At 53.8% G+C, this 18,477-nt stretch overlaps 1 protein-coding gene and 1 long non-coding RNA gene across 7 annotated transcripts in view; one reads left to right on the top strand and one right to left on the bottom strand.

The window, feature by feature from the left end:
• The first annotated feature begins 3,024 nt into the window (after positions 1-3,024).
• Positions 3,025-5,402, top strand: LOC132328867 (uncharacterized). 3 transcript variants are annotated; one of them, XR_009486905.1, is made up of 3 exons: positions 3,025-3,065; positions 3,359-3,681; positions 5,060-5,402. It is a non-coding gene; the product is annotated as an uncharacterized LOC132328867 (long non-coding RNA). The 3 variants fall into 3 exon arrangements; XR_009486904.1 differs by lacking the exon at positions 3,025-3,065 and having other exon boundaries at positions 3,079-3,681; XR_009486906.1 differs by lacking the exon at positions 3,025-3,065 and having other exon boundaries at positions 3,079-3,634.
• Positions 5,403-9,275: 3,873 nt separating this feature from the next.
• Positions 9,276-18,477, bottom strand: part of RASSF7 (Ras association domain family member 7) — a 33,833-nt gene continuing 24,631 nt past the window's right edge. For 2 of the 4 annotated variants that reach the window (XM_059849159.1, XM_059849158.1), the window contains exons 2-6: positions 14,034-14,187; positions 12,938-13,842; positions 11,783-11,951; positions 11,026-11,136; positions 9,276-10,302 (exon numbers count right to left, since the gene is read on the bottom strand). In XM_059849159.1, coding sequence (XP_059705142.1) covers positions 10,271-10,302; positions 11,026-11,136; positions 11,783-11,951; positions 12,938-13,842; positions 14,034-14,136 — 1,320 coding nt within the window. In that variant the 5' untranslated portion in view covers positions 14,137-14,187 and the 3' untranslated portion in view covers positions 9,276-10,270. Of the gene's footprint in view, positions 10,303-11,025; positions 11,137-11,782; positions 11,952-12,937; positions 13,843-14,033; positions 14,188-15,896; positions 16,043-18,477 lie in introns of those variants that run through there. The other 2 variants (XM_059849157.1, XM_059849160.1) reach the window with 2 other exon arrangements.

Consider the following 18,477-nt stretch of genomic DNA (forward strand, 5'->3'; position numbering starts at 1 on the left):
AAGGGCTGGTTTCGCGCTGTTCCATCGGCCGTGGGGCTCTGCCCGGGCTGTCCTCGGCTGTCCGCCGGCAAGGGGAGCGCAGCCCAGGCTCTGATTGCAGGCGGACGTGACCCAGAGCTAACGTGCGTGTCCTCGCAGACACTCGGGGCATTGTTAGGAATCAGACGGGTACCGGGGAGAAAACAAGGTCCTTTTCCAGAGAACACAGAGCGGGACAAAACGTGCGCCAGCCTCGCTGCTGCCTGCCTGCTCGAGGCCTGAAAGAGGGGCGAAGCGGGAGGGACCAGGGCGAAACCCCTGGTGATGCCCCAGCCGGAGACACGCACTGCCTCGTGTTGGAAACGGCAAGATCTGCTCTGCAGAGAGGCAACTTCTGATTCGCACCTTCGTTCATGCGGGGCTTGCCAGCCTCCAGGGATAAGACTGGGGGCATGTTCCCCCCTTGGGATTCCTCCCCGAGTCCATGGGTGCAGCACAGCGGCACTGGCACCGCACCGAGGCGGGCACGGAGGGCAGCCCGTGACGCTCTCCCGCCATCCGCGAATGCACTTCCCTGTCATTGCACACATCGTGGCTCTGGCACCGCCGCGGGGACTGGAAGCCAGCTGGGAACAAAGGGAAGAGCTGCAGGGCTCGGATAAGCGGGAGCTCTCTCCGGGACAGCACCGGCCGTGTCAGCAGGACATTTCATCCCAGAGATTAAGGGCTGAGCCACGAACTTGTTTGGAGCTGGAGGGGGAGCGGGGGCTGAGGGCAAAGCCAGCAGCGCTGTAGCGAAGCCCCTGGGCCCAGGGCCTTGCCAAGGCAGTAGTAACTATCCTGTGAGCCGGGCGGTCACGCCGTTCCTTTAAAGACTCGGACGACGGCATCTCCAGAGCGAGGGCCCGGTGCGCCCCTCGCCCGCCGCAGCAGCGCATCCTCTGCCCGCTGTCGTGCGCTCAGCTGGCGCCGCGCCGGCCCTGCTCCATGCTGGATGGTTTAACACAGCGGTCAGGGAGGTCCGAGCAACATCCAGAGCTTGGCAGCCAGCTGTGCAAGCACTGCTTCAAAACACACTCAGTCCCTGTGTGCTTACAGTCAGGAGAAGGATTGAAGGTTGTTTTTTTTTTTTTTTAAAGTAAAACCTGTAATGTTTAGTACTGCCTAGAAGAAGAGGGACTTGGTGGAGCATAGGAGCCGACAACACGTGTGTCCTGTACCCTGTAGAACAGCTGGCAGAAGCAGCAGTGCTGGTAGGGAGGTGTCAGGGCAGTACCCAGCCATGTTACGTCCCACAGAAATACCTAATTTATAAAAAAGAGTATTTTCCATGGCTGTGCCTTCTTTTGTGTTAGCTCACGCCCGGAGGGTGGAGGGGTCGGTGTGCTCCGCAGACGATTTCTCTCCAATCCAGGCACCAGCCCTGTGCTGGGGAAGATGTAAAATACGTGACTTTTCCCCTACGGCTGCTGGGTGAAAACAAAAAACCCCCACACAACATGCACACAAAATGACAACAGAGACAGCCTGTCATTGTGCGGGCTGTCACGCAGAAGAGGGGCTGTCCCCCCATCCCCCCTCCACACCGGCAATGGAAGAGCAGAGCCACGGATGAGTGTTAAAGCGCTCCAGCAGAACATGTAAGGAAATCCTTTCGATGTGGAATTGCCACCGGCTATCAGGGAGCCCTCGGAGGGTTTTGCTTCCAAATCTTGCTCCAGATTGCAAAACATCCGTCGGACAGCTGATGCCGAGGGAGTTTTCACAAGGGATGCAGAGCTCGTGCCTTTTGCCGGACAGCATGTATTATCAGTTCACCAGGGATGAGCCGTGTGGCTGCTGCTTGGTCAGCGGCCACATCCGCACCCGATGTGTTTTTCCTTGCCCAACAGCATTCTGAATGAATCGGGGGGTCACAACAAACGTGCCCGCTCCCCCAGACGCGCTGTGGTTTCCGACCTGTTCGAGGAGGGCGTGTGTGTGACTTCAGGCAGATGGGAGCCAGCCTGCAGACTCGACGCCTGGCTCTCTGAGTCTCCGAACAAGACTTTTCCCACTACGGGACAGCGCTGCGCCCATCCATATAGCTCTGTCTCTAGTGCTTGGCAAATCCTCCTTGAGGTGCACTAAAATTTTCAGCATTCCAGCTGTTTGCTTGGCTGCGGCTTGTAGGGTGATGGGCGGGAGCGAGCTCACCCCATGAGAAGGTGAGCGCTGTTATACTGAGGATGTACAGAAAACCTCCAACTGCACGTCCCTTTTTTTGGGGAAGTTGCTAGAAGCAGACTCCTGGGGCCGAGGGACCACTTCCACCCCCTGGCACTGCGAGGGGCACTCGGGTTCGCCGCACGCCCAACCCAACGGAGAACAACGGAGGGGGGGAAACGTACAAAAAATTAATGTGGCACGGTGACATTTGATGCAGCGAAAGGAGAGGCGGCAGTGGCGGGGGCGGCCGGGGACACCCCGACTCTCCCCCCGCCCCCTGGCCCCGTCCCTCCCGCACCGCCTACGTGCGCCCCGACACTGCCCTGATGGCACGGCCCCGGCGGGCCGTACCATGGGCTGGGCTCCGGCGGGGGCGGAAAGGGGATGGAGGGGAAAGGGAGAGACGAGTGGCGGGGCCGTGGGGATCCAGTGAGGAAGGGGCTCCTCGCGGGCGGCGGCGGCAGGGCACGGGGACGCCACCGGCAGCCGCCGGCCCGAGCAGGGCGGCGAAGGCGGGGAGGGCGGGGGTCGGCGGGGCGGGGTGAGCGAGAGGCGGGCGGCGGCTCAACAGGTACAAATGGTTCCTCCCCGCAGCAGCAGCGACGTGCAGAAGCGAACGCGCCGCGCCCGCCGCTGTCACCGCCGGGGGGGCGGGGGGGCCGCCTGCCCGCCCGGCCCCGCCCCGCCGCGGCCGTCGGCGGGCGGTGGCGGAGCCGCCATTGGCTGAAGGGGTAGGGGGGCGGGGCCGGCGGGCGGGCGCGCGGTGTTCCTATTGGCTGGAGAGGCGCGGGGGGCGGAGCGAGGGGCCGCGGCGCGCGGCGTGGGCCGGGCCGGGGCAGAGCGAGAAGTTGGCGGCGGCGGCGGCGGCGGGAGCGCAGGTGAGCGGCGGCCGCGCCGGGAGGGATCCCTCGTTCCGGAGCTGCGGGGCACCGCCGGCCCCGGGGCCGCACGGGCCAGCCTGTCCCGGGGGTGGGAGCGCGGAGCTGCAGCTCCACGCGCCGCGGAGCCCGGGCACGGCGCGGCTCCCCCCTCCCGCGCCCCATCCTTCGTGCTGCCCGGTGTCGCCTATGCTGCAGGCGGGCCCCGCCGCCCCCCCGTCACCCTCCAGGAGCAGGTGAGCCACTGACTAACGCACATTGTGCTCTCGGCGACTCCACTGTGCGTGTGACAGCGGCTAACCTGCTCCTCGGACATCACTGTGCGGCCGCCTCCCCTCCCCGGACCCGCGCCTCGAAGCCTCGACGCCCTCCTGCCCTCTCGGCCAGCCAGGTGAGGGGCTCCGGCGTGCCTAGGAGTCGGCTCCCCCATCGTTCGCCACTGTCCTGCCTCCAGCGGTTGCCCATGCTCGGCTCTGCGGACCCACGATGCGCTGCCGGGAGTGCCCCAGGATCGGCCGCACTCGTACACGGGAGCGCGAAAAGATGGAGCACTCCTGCAGCGGGGCTCGGTGTGTCCGGCGGGAGCGGAGATGGAGGGAACGGGCCGCCTCGGCATGTGGGTGCGAGTAGTTGGTGGTAAAGTTGTTCAGGAGGGATGGCGTGCACCCCTCTGTTCTCTTACGCTTTCCAAAGTAAATAAGTGCTAGCGGACTCCGTACCAAGTTAGAGACGCATCATCCCGGCCGGTGACGTCTTGAGACCCGGTCAGTGACTAACTGAACTGCTATTGCCAAGGGTGTGTTAATAGAAGAAACTCTGCCTAGTATTGCCCTGGATGAGTCACATTTAAAGAGAGACTCTCTAGTCTGTTAAAGGAAAAGCAGAAACGAACCTCACTTTCCTTTTTTGTTGCTGGTCTTTCTTCCATCCCACCCCTTACCTTTGCTCACTGTTTTCTTCATCTTGTGCCAGGGCTCTATTGGCGCCCTGGCCCTGGCTGGGCATTTGCAGAGCTGCCTTGCCCAATGTGCTGTGATGTCACGCAGGGGACTCTGACTTCATGACCGCGAGGAACAGGAAGGCAAGCCAGGCAGGGACTTTTCCAGCCACCCACGGTGGCTGTCACTGAAAACAGAGGAAGTGACGAAGCAGATGGCTTCTCCTACAAAGTTATATCTTGTGATTTTTTGTCTGGTGAAGAAGCTGGGTAGTTGAAAAGTGTGTTTTCTGAAGAGCAGCACAGCTTCATTGTCAGCTGAAGTTCCCAATAATCAGCTAGGATTCACTGCAGCTGCTGAGGTTCCCTGGAAGGGCTCAGATATTCCCCCTACTCCTGGGGCTGCTCTCATGTAGCCCTGGGCTGTTGTAAAGGCTTGATCTGAAGGAATTGGCAGTGCTCTGGTCAATAAGTAGTTAATTGCACAGAAGGCAGAGCAAGGTCCTCTATTGGTAAGGTGTCTCTCTGAGAAGTTTTGCCTGTCCCTATCTCTCCTTCATGCTCTTATCATTTCTGCCTCTGGGTTGGGTCCCAGAGGAACATCTGCTCTTCACAGAAAAACTCAGCTCCCTCTGTGCTCTGTGTTTCCGTAGTGCTCAAACAGCCTGGGAAGATGGGAAAGCCAGCCAAAGTTACCCAAGATGCTTTCATGTTTGTTCAGAAGCCGAATGGGCCTTTTTAATTTTTTTTAATGGGGACAGTGTTGGGGGGCAGGCAAGTTTGCAGCTGTCTCAGCCTCGGATTGCTTTTTTCTTCCCTCGCTGCACCTACAGCATCTTCCCACTGCTGGTCCCGAGCAGGCAGGAGCACAGTGTAGCCACACAGAGAAAGGGAGGGAGGGAGGGAAACCTGGTACAAAATGCATCCATGTACAAGTGTGTCTGAGAGCTGAAACTGAAGGCCACAGTCCCCCTGCCTTCCCAATTTATAGGTTACCATGCAGGTAACAAACCTGTGTCTGAAAATAAAGGTGCTTTGTTTCTCTTTGAATAAACAGCCCGGCGTTGGGGACTGTGCTGGCTGATGAGTTAACCCCGGGAGATGCCGCTGGCAGGAGCAGCTCTGCAGGTCGCCTGGTGAGGCCTGTCCCAGTTCCCATGAGCAGCACCATGGTATGAATGCTTCCGACTTCCTCCTGCCAATGGAACCATCCTGTTCAGCTCCAGTAAGCTAAAGGAAGGGGTTGAAGTGAAGTTTGTTTGGTTTTGCCTTTTTTGTGTGTGTCTCCAGTAAGCGGGGGGAGCATCCAGCTCAATTCCTGTTTTTAACATTCTTCTGGCATGATTCAAAACTAACCTGCTGTGCTGTCACCTGAAGTCTTCAATAAATGTGCAAAACCAGTGTTTGAGTGCTGATTACTGTAATCCAGGGCATCAGACCATGTGAAGAGGAAAGCTGTGCCTTCTCAGTGATGTCTCTGATTGCACTGCATGCAGGGTTCCTCCCATATCTTATTTTGCCTCTGTGGTCAGTGAAGGTGGCTTGAAAAGGAGAGCAGAAGGGTGTGACATGGTTGTCCCCCAAGTAGAAAGCCCAGTATCAGCCCTTCTGTTCTGGCCTAGCTGCAGGGTGCTCCTGAGTGATGAGAAAATACACCAGGGTTGTGATGCCCCTTGATTTAATGTTTTTCAGTAGCTAAATAAACAGATTTGTAAGGTGGCACTTAGCTTGGTTAGAAGAGTAGTTGTGCGCTTTCACTCCGAACTGTGAGATTTTTGGTGAGAGGCAGGAGAGTGCTTTACAGGAGGGGAAGATGATGAATTTCAGGCCTGTTGAGCTGAAGGGATTCTTTGTGCTCTTCAAAGATTTTGTTCTTGTTTCAGCTCTTTGTGGAGGGAAGGGAACAGGCCTTACTCTTCAAGCTAAGAAGCACCTGTTTTGTTCTGTCCATAACATGTCCCAGTGTCAGGTGAGCCTCACCGTAGGAGCAAGCTGCTCTATGAGGAATAGGAGGAGTACATTAATTGTTTAAGAGGAAGTCAGTTAGTTAAATGCAAGCAGGGACTTACATAATACATCCTAAAAAAAAAAAAAAAAAAAAAGAAAGATTTCTGCTGGCAGGAGGTTCCATTGGGAGAGAAACTTGCTCATCCATAAACAAGAAAATTTCCCGGCCTCCTCTAGTGCTTTATGGGTTTTTTTTTTTCCAGGGCAAGGTAGAATGCAGTCAGTCTGCACTCTGAGATGGAGAAAGAAAAATCATCATAGGAGAGCAGACAATGCTCCCTGCATGGACACACACGCTGGTTCAAACAGGTCTTCTTCATCTGCAGTGAACTATGCTGGGAGAAGCTGTGCAGCCAGGAGCAAGCAGCAGAGCATCTGTACACCACTTGGGGAGCAAAACCATCAGGCATTTTCTCCTCCAGACATTCACACCTTTCCTTATGTAACTGGTGCTGAAGTGAGTGCTTTAAAAGCTGCTTGCCAAATCCAGGGGCTGGGAGGCAGCACAAATGCTTCTGGCACTCTAGATGAAATTGAGGGGGGAAAAAAAAAACCCAAACCCAAACACCCAGGAACTTGTACAAATATGTAACTGCAACTTGGGGATGGTTCAAGTGTCTGCAGCTGTGTTGCCCTGAAGAAACTGCACTGGCCTGGGGCAGTGCTGGCACCCAGATCACCATCTGATGAGGGTGGTGAGGAGCTGACTGTCCAGGATGGTGGGGTGAGGAGCTGGGGGCAATTTTTTTTCTTACACAATATTAAAAAAAAAACCAAAACAAACGAAAACTAAAAAAAAAAAAATAATCAGGTAGTGCAGCCAGGAAAAGGGCGCCAGGGAGGCTGGAGGTGTCTGAAATACTCTTCTAAATGGTGCCTTGTGCTGGCAGATCCTGCAGATGTATTAAAAAAAAAAAGTCAACAAAAATGCAGAACTGCTCACCGGTGAAAAACAGGTATATCCTTCACTTTGTGATTTTTGGGTGGCATTGGAGCTAGCCAGGAGAAGCGTCTGAGGAGAGAGAAGCTCTGAAGTCCATTCCTGCCCACTCCAGGGAAGGAAGAAACTGCCCACAGTGCCTGAGGGACATGGGGACACAAGTCCCTGCACAGCCAGGCACAGCATCCTCGAGCCACCCTGCACGCTTGGATCCCTGCCTTGCCCGCGAGCCAGTTGTTCCCTCTCCAGTACGCGCCGTACACAGGGCTTTTGGGTTTTTTTTTGAAGGGAAAAAACAATAATTTATTTGCTTTGTTTTAATCTCATAACAATGGGTAATGGTAATTTCTTCCTACCACTCTGTAGTGGCCTAGAAAAGGACAGCATCGTCTCCACTGTAGCAAGAAGGCTTGTCCCAGGGCATAAAATTTTAATTAGGAACAATCACGCAGCCTTGAAATGGGAATTGCGAGCAGCAAAAAAGTCAAACCATCAATAAAATATTCAATGGCAGAAATGTATTATTGACACAGACTTTAGAGCAGCTAAAAGCGGGAGGGCGGGGCAGCGGGTATCGAGCCTCGCTGCGTTAAATAACAGGCGGGGAGCGGCGCGCTCGCCCCCCGGGCCCGCAGGAATATAGGGCACCCTGGGCTGGGGAGCTCCCGAGGTAACACAGGAGTTTTATTATCACCTCTGCCCCACGTGCACCACAGCAGGCACAGAGGTGTTAATCAAAGTAATTTATTACCTCCAGAAACACTGCTGGCCTAGGCAGCAGCTGGGTGATGGTGGGTGGGACGCAGAATGAAGAAAATCTGCAAAGAGCCACAGTCTTGAGCTGAAAAGAGTTAGCCCCCGGTCACAGCCCTCTCGCTAGCCCTGTGCCCGGTTATCAGTGGGGTACATAGTTGATTTACTCTGTCTCCCACCCATGCAACAGTTCCAAATCCTGCATGCCAGCCAAGAGGCAGCAGCTGAAGGGCCAAATCTGCTGTGATATATATATTTTAAATCTTTATTTTCCACACCCTCCCACACCTCCCTCTAGGAAAGACAGGTGCTGGTTTGGCCTGTTATGATTATGACTGAATTATGACTGAATCTACAAAACTGATAAATAATATATAATTGTAACAGAGGGGGAATACATCCCCCAGACATTCAAATTAATTTTCTGCCCCCATTTGGAAGTACCATAGGTGATGAACCTTTTCTCTTTATTCCTGTTTCTTCTGCAGAAGGCAAGGCTACAAATGTACCCAAAAAATGAAAGATCCAGTTTTAAACCTGGAGAGGTCAGGTTTTTTTGGGATATGCAAAGGATGTCCCGTGACACACTGAAATCCGGCCATGTCCAAGGCAAGTAGGTTTTCTAAACCTGCTTTTCCTGCCCTTCCCCAAGCAGCACTGAAATACTCTTTAAAATGTCCATCACCCACTTAGCAAGGCAGAATCTTTAAAAGCAAGAGTCAAAAAAAAAAAGCACATGAAGCCCAACAAGCAAACAAGCAGGGGAGAAACCAAATGCAGCTGCATGGAATGAACACATTTTTAACTAATTTTCCTTGAGAGATATGATTTAAGGAGGAGGGTGAGGAGGAGCTTGAAAAGCAACCCACCCCAAAAGCCCCAGTCAAAAAAAGGCAACTTTGAAATTGCATCTCCCCAATGTGGCAGCTCTCCAGTCATAACCTAAGACACAGCAGTACCAGTGGATCTCCCAAAAATGTAAACTTTAATCCTTTAATATTGATCAGCCTGCTGGGCTATGGTGACACCTTGAAAATCAGCTTTGAGAGAAGAGGTCCCCAGGGACAAAAGCCCAACAGAAGCTCAGGGGAGATGGTGATGGACAGCAAGAGCTGACATTCCTGGCTGCTGTTACCCAGGTGCAGACAAAGGGACTTGGAGGCAAATGGGAGATTTCCCCTTACCTGCTCCTGTCTGCAGCTGAGCGCCACCCCCTTTGCCTCCTGTCCTAAAATGCTCTGAGCTGCTGCTGCTGTGCATTATTGAAATGTTGCCATGTTTCATCCCAGAGATGGCCGCATCTCACCGGAGACAAGCTGCATCCCCTGGTTGTAAAGCACTTCACAGTAAAAAAAAAAAAAAAAAAAGAAAAGGGGAAAAAAAAAGAAGAAAAGAGCACTGTGTGCATAAGAGTCAGTCGGTTATAAAATACTCACAGCTTTAATTCGGCAAATAGAAAGAGATGGCTTGGAAATGGAAGAGGCAGCTGCAGGGTGTGCAAACCACTCGGACGCATCCAGCAGGCACCAGCAGGGACTGCTCACCCTGGCCACAACAGCACACTCACACTTGCTTTGCTCAAATCCTTTCCCAAAGATTTATTGAAAATTGGATCTGCGGCGCACAGGATTTACATTCGCACAGGGAAGCGGGGTTTTACCGGGAACGCTGTGCCCAAGTCACATTTTTCGCATACGACACATTGAAAACAGGCTCAGGAATCTCCCAGACAAACCCATCCCCTCCCCAAACCACTTTGGTTTTGCAATTAAAATACAAGGTGCCCCACCGTGACAGATGAACAGAATGGTAACTACTGGCCATCGAGTTAAAAGAATTAAAAATATCTGGGAAATGTCACCAAGAGTATTTTGGTCCTGTTCCCCCATCACACCACCACCAGGGAAGGGCTCATTGTGCAATTTTTTACTTTAAAAAGAAGTTGAAAGATTAAATGAATTTAAGAAAAACAACTCCCGTTGTGTGCTTCCTTGAAGCATGGTCTGTGTGGCACCATAGAAAGTGGTTTCTCCTACAGGTTTTTTATAATATACATAAAAAAAGACAGGCCAGAAATTTGTCTTGAAATTGCTTTTGGGCTTCTCCTGCCACCAGTGAGGAGGCTGTTTGTCATGGCCTCACTTGCAGTGACGAGTTGCTGTGAAATCTGTTAATTTGCTCCATCCAGGTGAGCCTCCTCGTGGGTCTCCACTGCAGCTTCGCTCCCCTAGCCAAGGGAAAAATGACTTTTCCAAATGCACGATGGATCTTTTGTGGAGGCTATGCAGAATGGGTGCACTGCTGTTTTCTGTTCAATATAGAAACTGCTTAAAAAAAAAATAGAAGGGAGTCGCTTTCATCCTCAGGGAAAGAGGGTTGCTTTGTGAGATCAGTCTCTAGTTTTACTTTACAGTCTGTAAAAATATTCTGTCTGGCCATTCACATCCATTCACAATATAAAACAGTAAAAAAAAATATAAAATATATATATATATTTTATATATATAATATGGTTTATTTATAGAGTTACACTTTGAAGGCAATTCATCCTCCACTGCCTGGGCCCTTCTACCTCCAGATGCTCTGCCTGGTTGATACAACTGCAAGACAAGAGGAAAAAAAAACACCTGAACAATCCCACCATGGTGGGTGAGAACTTGCAACAAGGAGAGTGGAAAACAGGATGTATGTGGTGAGCACAAAGCCTTGACCAGGAGATGGGAATGCGGTTGCCGCAGCGTCCTGAAGGATGGGTGGATGTATTGAGCTGTGTGGAGGATGGCAATAGGGTTTTGCTGAGGCAAAGGTGGCATTGGTGGGAGTAGGATGCCAGGGTGGAGGCAGCATCACCACAGCAGGTAGGTGTCCCTACCACAGTGCTCTTTGCTGCACCCAAAAACACAGGTCCAAGGTGACAAAAGAGTCACAGGAGGTAGGAAGGGTTTTGGGATGAACTGGTCACTAATATGGAACAAAAGTAGCTCCTGTAAAAGACAGGAGACAAGTTCCCCTCATCCTAACCGAGCAAGGTCTTAAGCCTGCGGGATACAGAGTGGCAGGAGAGGGGATAAGAACCATCCTCCACAGCTCCTGGCAGGGCAGAGAGCCAGGCTGCCAGTGTGCGAGCCCCTGGCAGCACAGCAGAGACTGCTGGAGTGTGAGCTGTGCGCTTCCTAATGGCATCTATAAATAGCTCTGGCCTCCCACCACAGCACACGCTTGCTCTCTGCAGCCCATTTTGGGCAGCAAAAGCCTCTCCCCTATTCCCACCCATCCTCTGCAGAGCAGCTCACGCTCCCAGGGCCCCACTGGGACATACGCACCCTCGGGGTTCAGGCTGGACACCAGGGGCTCCGGCAGGGTCCTGGGATGGCCGAGGAGCTGCTTGGTGCTGACCTGGGGAGGCAAGTCTGTACCAGCGGTGGGAGAAAAACCTACAAGATGGGGAAAAACATCAGCTCAGGCAGGGCTCGAGCCTCCCAGGTTCACTGAGCACAGCCACTGCAGTGCCCCAGGGCAGTCATGTCACCCGCTCCAGGTGCTCCGGGGGAGAAATGACCAGGTTCCTTTCCGTAAGATCCCCCCTGCCACCTCCTCTCATGCCTGTGAGGATGCAGACAAGGCCCTGGGCACCACCCTTCCCTCGCCAAACACAGAAAGGTCATTTGGGCCAGAGGTTGTCCCCACCAGCCCACAGCCCCCGGGGACTGATGGTGGCATTCAGCCTTCTGCCTTCTGCTGCAGCCGCTGTGGTGACATGAGCAAGGCTGCGAAGGAAAGCTCCCTGCAGCCACCTCGGCCCCAAAAGCAGCAGTGCAGGATCCAACTCCCATGCATGTCTACGAGCAGCCCCCAGGCTTCAATGGGGAGGAGGAAGGAGCCCCAGGGGTGAAAAATCTCTGAAACCCTGCGGAGTGGTGAGCGACTGCCATGTCAGCACACAAACCCCCACCTGCCTAATCTCAGTGCCCAGGGGAGAACTGGTCAGCTTTGGGGTTGACCCCTCGGAGAAGGAGGCAGGGAGCGGGCAGGGGTCCCGCGGAGCAGCCCCCAAGGCCGAGCCAGCGGCAGCGTGCTGACCTCCGTTTCTCCGGTAGGCTGGCAGCTCGCACGGGCTCGGCTCCAGCTGGGCGTCCTCCTCGGACCTGGCCTGCAGGACAGTCACCGTGGCCCCCGTCTGCTGAATAAACTGCTGCAAATTACACTGCCTCAGCTCCTTATTTAACTCCTCCAGTTCTTGGGTCTGGGCCTGCAAAACACACACCGAGGGGGGGGACAGGGTGAGCCACATGTTCCCCCCCATTCCCCAAGCCGGCCGGCAATCATCCGCTGGGGCTGCTCTCCGGCTGGGGCTCACCCTGCTGGTGCCAGCAGAGGCAACCTCAGGGGTACTGCAGCTCAGCCGCCCCTCTCTGAGGGCTGCAGGAAGGGAGATGCCCAGGCAACAGGACGAGGAAGTCGCTGGATTGGGAACAGCCCTGCTCTGCTGCATCTCCACAAGAGGGTGCGAGCAGCCATCAAAAGCAGCTGCCGCCGTGCTGGGAGATGCCAAATGCAAATGAGATGCTCAGGGAAAGATGCTGAAAGCATGGACAGCCTGGGGAAGGCCTGGCTGGAAAAAAGCTTCCCCGTTTTGCTCCAAAGGGACATGGTGGGTAGAAGGCAGGAATCATGCAGCCCCTTGACCTCTGATGCTGGGAGGCTGCAACCGGAGAGCTGGGAGGGCATCACAGCTCATCCCCAGAGCTGCCATCTCCACAGTGTGCAGCCCCCCACCATGAGCCCAAGCCCTGCATGGTCCAAAGACTTTGTGCACAGGCACCATGGGGATAAGCCCTGTGCTAAGCCCTTTGTGACTCCTTCATCCAAGATGACATTGACCCTTGTGCCAATGCCACCAATCCCACACAGGGACCACTTGCTCCAGCACCATTATCTGCGCTGGAGCAAGGTGATGCTGTGCTCCCAGAGCACCAGTCAGAAGGAGCACTAGCCCAGACATAGCTTGCACAGAAAGTGATGAGTGTGAGACCCTGAGCCAGTGAGGCAAATGTGGTGGTGTCCCTCTGTCAATGATACTGCTGCTGAGAGCTGTGCACCCAGTCCCACGTTCATTGGGCAGGTGGAGTAACCAACCCCACTCAACCCATTGGTCTAATGCGTCTGGAAAGCTGGTCCCACCCCCTCCTGAAGGTCTTACGATCCCATGGCGTGGCTCAACCCAGTCCTATCTACCTGCAGGTTCTTTTCAGCTTCCTCCAGGGCCTTCTCCACACTGGCCAGGTTGCTCTCCAGCTGGGTGCCTTGCTTGACCTTGGCCTCCAGGTCTCTTTTCATTTTGGTGGCCATGTCCTCCAGTTCTATGGGGCTGGGCATGGAGATCTCCTTCCCCCTCTTGGCTCTCTCGGCCATCTCCCATTGGATCTCCTCCTGCAGGGCTTCAGTCCGGACACTCAGCTCATAGATCCTCTGGGTGTACTCCTCCAGGCTGGCCCGCAGGCTCCTAACCCGCTCCTGTCGCTCCCGCTCGCACTCCTTTTCCAGCCGGAGCTCACTCTGCCAGAACTCCTCCTCACCCAGCTCTGTCTCATTCCTCCGCACCACTTGCTCCAGGTAGAGGATCTCATTCTCCTGGCCAGCGAGCCGGCTGCGCTCCCAGAGCCGTAGGTCCATTTCTAGGGTGTCCCCATGGGCCTCCAAGGAATGCAGCTGCTCCTGCTGCTGCAGCACTCTCCTAAAAAGCTCCTCCTTAGAGGGCTGGACAACACCACCACCCTCCAAGTCTAGCCCATCCCGTGTTTGGTGCCTCCATCGGCCCACGGTGAACAGGTCGCTGGAGCCTGTAGGACCCAGGCTGAAGGTCATGGATTTTTTGGGCTCCCTGGAACGGGGTCCGTCTATGCTGGTGAGCCTGGGCTTGATGGGCAAGCTGGCCCGGATGAACGTCCTCTCGGGAGCCTGGGGAGCGCCCTCCGAGGAGGGCCGCTCGGCCATGCTGGGGCCTGTCCGCCGCAGGATGAACTGCACGTCGTTGGCATACTGCCCACACTTGGCCAGCGACTCCAAGGGACACTCCAGTGGCAGCAGCTGCCGCTCCTTCTCCCGCAGCTTCTGCACCAGCACATAGCGGCCCGTCTGACCTGCCGGGAGGAGGTGAGTGCATCAGAATGGGAAAGCAGAGGCCAGCAGGGCTGTGCTGAGGCTGCTGCCCCGCAGGCAGAGCTGGTGGCATCCCCACCACCACAGAGCAAGACCTCCACCCACCCAAGGACTCCTCTTCCCAGGAAGAGCCTGCAGATGGGGCACCCCCCAGCAGATGGAGATGGCTTACCAATGGCCCGCGCCAGGGCGATGACCACTTCTTGGCAGGTGGTTTGCTCTGAGACTCCACACACGACCCTCTGGATCCCATCCACCCAGACCTTCAGCTCCATCCCCACAGCTGCCGGGCCTCAGGTGCTCTGGGTCATTGCAGGACAGGCTGCCTGTGGGGAGAAAAGAAACCAGGTTTCCATCCCAAGCCACTAACAAGGAATACAAGACGTTTTGAAAGCAGTGTCATTAAATGAAAATCCCATGGGGTGAATCCTAGACCAATAAGTTGTTTGCTGCCACCCTGTACACAGATTGAGCTTTTGCTGATGTTATTAAACGCTGATATTCATCTGCAAAGAAAATATTTTTTTTCCTCATGTCTGGACAGTGGGTCCAAATCTTCCCGTGGTGGGAAATGATGAGGTTTGTGTGTCTGTGTGGTGCCCAAAAGATGCCCAGGTTATTTCTGCTGTGAGCACAAAGTTTTAATGTGTTTACTAGACTTTCACTGCAATTTCTCTGAAAATTTGACAGAGTGGCACTGAGGGATTTTCTAAACAACATTGGAAAAGGCAGATGAACTGCTGGCTGCCTGCTTTTGCAACAATATAGAGGGAAGGTGTAGATAATGCACATTTTAATCTTTTCTTATTTACACCCATGTCAATTTATCAGAGAGAGATGAAGAAATTAAAATAAAACCTCTTTCTGAACAAAAGCATGACCAAAGGTAGGGTTTGGGAGGGGCAGCCAGGCATAAACACCCATGACAAAGCCCAGGCTCTGACCAACACTGGGCCCAGCTCAACTCCCATCCAGTGGGTACTACTACCATAAAACAACACCTGTTAACCTGGGCACATCCAACTCCTGTCTCTTCCAGCAGCTCAACAACTGCAATTGGCATAAATTAAAAAAAAAAAAATTAGGCACAAGCTGTAAAGAACTCAAATATTTGAGCTTACAGTGTTTTCAAACACCATGCAAAGATGTATCTATTTTCCCTGCTATAGCACTGGTTTTGACAGTATCAGTCTTGTCTGAAAGCCCTGGATGGAGTAACATACACTAAATTTCCAGGCTCTCCATCCGGGGGTCACAAACGGCTTTCCCAGCTTCACCTGGCTGGTCACAGCCCCTCCCACTGCTCCAGCGATCCCAAGTTTGCAGCCAGGCTGTGAGAAAGCTTGACCTTAGGTTAAACTCCACTTCTTCATTATTTTTTGTTGCCTACTTGAGTAATCAAAGGCAGGCTTGAAGGGCCCTGTCTCCGGTGATGAGGAATTCTAATTGTGGTGTGAGAAAGGCACGGAGAACCCAAGGAAGACACGGCTTCGTGAGGCCGTTCTGCGCAGGTGCCGGGTCCTGCTGGTGCCACCTCCCTGCCCACCTCCAAAACACGGGCACGGAGCAGCCGTCACAAATACCTCAGCGCTGAGCTCATGTTTGCCTTGGCTGAGCCACCGAGGAAAACTGTGGGGCTGAAGGACACCTTGGGTTCGGCCCACCTCCCTGTAAGCCCCGAACCACTAACATTTGCAAGATACAAATTTGAAGCTGCGTTTTGGCACCACTCCCCAATCCTGTGTATTCAAGGCTGCAAGTGTCCCCCGGCATGGAGCAAAGTCCAGGTGCCACTGCGGCACCACCCAAATCACCCTGAAACCGCTGTTGTTCCCCCTCAGCAGCACCCTAACACCAAAACTGGAGTGCAACACACCCCATAGAGCACTCCCTACACCCCCCTTCCCTGCCCAGGGACCAAGCTAGTCTCAGATCCGGCTTCTTGTGCCACAACCCAGTAGTATACGGGGGCCAGGAGCTTAAGAATAAGCAAGAAAAATAACCCAGCTCGTTGAGTCACACCAAACAGTCTCACCTTGCTGGCAAAATCCAGGGGCTGCCGAGCGCTGTGGGAGCGGGATGGCTGCCGGCACACGGGTCCCGGGCACCTGCCTGGGTTCAAACCAGGCACCAACCTCCGGCCCCGCCCTGGCCGGCCTTCCAGGCAATCATTTACCAGCAGCCCGGCGTGCGGCACAGCGCTGCCAACAGGCTGGGAGACAGGCAGCCAGCTTTGCTCCTCATGCGAGAGAAACCCCCCAAAAAGCAGCCTGGGCATAATCCCCACCACATTCTCCAATGGATTTTATTGCTTCCTTAGATCCTTGCAAGCACAGGGGGTCCTTGCTGTAACCTCTGAGGGTTTTAGGAGCTGTCTCCAGCTTGCAGCCAGATCCAGGATGTTATCTGCCCCCTTGAAGAGGGCTGAGGGCTGCTCCCTTCTCTGGCTGCCCTTCCCCTGCCTTCTGGGGAGGATCAGCTCCCACTCAAAACCAGCCTCACTGCCCCTCTCCCCCCAAGTCCCTGGCCTCACAAGGGAGCTGACAGGAAAAAAGTTCATCCTTATCTGAAGGGACCTGCAATGCTCCGTGATCCCCTCAGCTCCTGCCTGGGAGGGACATCACAGACTGCACTCAGCATCTCATCCCCAGCACTCCACCATGACAGCATCACCCTAGTTAAGAAAAAAAAAAAAAAACCAACAAACCACACCATAAAACCCCATCAGGCAATAAACCTAAAAACATTCACCTTGCTCCAAGCATCACCTCTGCTGTAACCCACTCAGTTCTTTACCATCACTCAAAACCACAGCAGCTGGGGGTGAGTCTCATTGCCCCACTTGCAAATAGACCCCCTCTTAATGGGCTTCTCTGCCGACCCCCTGCATTAATAGTGGGTGCCTCCGTTACACCACCAGGTAGGAGAAATAATTCTTGCTTTTTTTTGGGCAAGAATTATTTTTCCTGGGGAAGAGCAGCTTCTCAGCAGAAGGTGGGTTTCCAGCTGCCTCTGTTTGTATTTGCCCCAGGAGGTCGCTTTGATCATGAACCAGAAGTGCAGGCAGCTGCCAGGCCCTGCCCCTGCCCCAAAACAGCACCAGGGAAGCCAGCAGGTGGCTGTGAATGCCAGGACACATGACTGCTGCTCCCAAAGGCCACTCATTTTATTCTAAATAATTTTTATTGGAAGCAGATTAACAAAATGACTAATTTTCAGTTCCCTTTCCCCATGTGATGGGTCCTAAAATTGAGGGTAGGGATGATTCATGCCATGACTTCAACTAATTTCCTGACTGAAAGTCAGAATTTCAAATGCTGACACTAAAAAAATTTTTTTTCAAAATTAAAAATCTCAGATTCTGCAGCTTTATTTTGATTTCTGGCACTGCTGTCTCCCAGCCTCCCTGAAACTGTCAGACTAAAGGAAGGGGAGATGAAGGAATATGTCTGCATGTGCAGGAGGACGCACATCTTGCTCCTGCAAACTGCCATCCTCATGGCTGCTGGGACTCACAAGGGTCTGGTGACCTCCCCTGGACCTGAAATAATAGAATATTGGCCAGTCACCTCCTCACAAAAGTGAAGACCACTCCTGATTTGGAAGGCCACCTGCCATGTTCCCTATGGGGTCTCTCAGAAGCTGGGACAGCACCTTCCAGCCAAAGACTGCAAGCACTTTACAGGAGTCTTTCTAATATGTTTTGCCACACAAAATAATAATGACTTTTTAAAAAATAAAAATCTGTTTCAGAAAAAACTCACCCATTTGGCACCCAACAGCAAGGCCTAGTGCAACCCAAATATCAAAGTACCCCAAACATCTCTATCAGAGCTCCTGAGAAGGACTGTCTGGGACCAGCATAAAGGTTTTGAGATGGGCAACCTACCAGCACTAAGGCTTCACCCATTTTTGCAGGTTCACTCACCTCCCCCACTGTGTCCACCCCCCGGCAGGGAGCTGGGTACAGGGCCAGGTGGCAGGAGAGGAGCACCACAAGGAAGGCTTCCAAGAAAGCATAATTAAAATGAAAGGAATCCAGGAAAGACCAGCCTTCTGTGTCAGGGTTTGGGCTGAGGATAGGGTCATAAAGACTCATAGTTAATAAATTTCATTAGTACTTGAGAGCAGGCTGTGATGAGCCTGCCATCCATGAAGCACCAAGGTGTCCATGGGGACCAGCAGCTTTGCATCCCTTTGGACGCAGCCCAGGAAAATGCTGGGGTACTCCCAGTTGCTTTATTTCTACTTTGAACCTGACCCTCTGGCTCCTCTCCCACCCAGTGCCAGGGGGATGCTCATCCCAGCTGCGTGCAGACACAATGAAAAAACCCAACCCAACACATGAGTAAGCAGCAAGTGAGGAGGGGAGGGCTGGCCCTGTGCTGCCATCCTCTGTGCTGGGGCGCTGGCAGGCTGGCTGTGACTCACTGCCCTGCATCAACTGCTGCGGTGACACATCCAGCAGCTATTTCACACTTCCTCAAGTCTCTCCCTGCTCTAAGCACTGGGCCCAGCTCCTGCTCCAAAAGGGAGAGATGGTACTTGCCCACCTGCTGAAACCTCTGGAGGGGCAGAAGCCTCCCTGTTGCTGTGATGACCAACACAGAAGATCC

Source organism: Haemorhous mexicanus, chromosome 6 (genome assembly GCF_027477595.1).
Source record: "Haemorhous mexicanus isolate bHaeMex1 chromosome 6, bHaeMex1.pri, whole genome shotgun sequence".
Taxonomy (NCBI): domain Eukaryota; kingdom Metazoa; phylum Chordata; class Aves; order Passeriformes; family Fringillidae; genus Haemorhous; species Haemorhous mexicanus.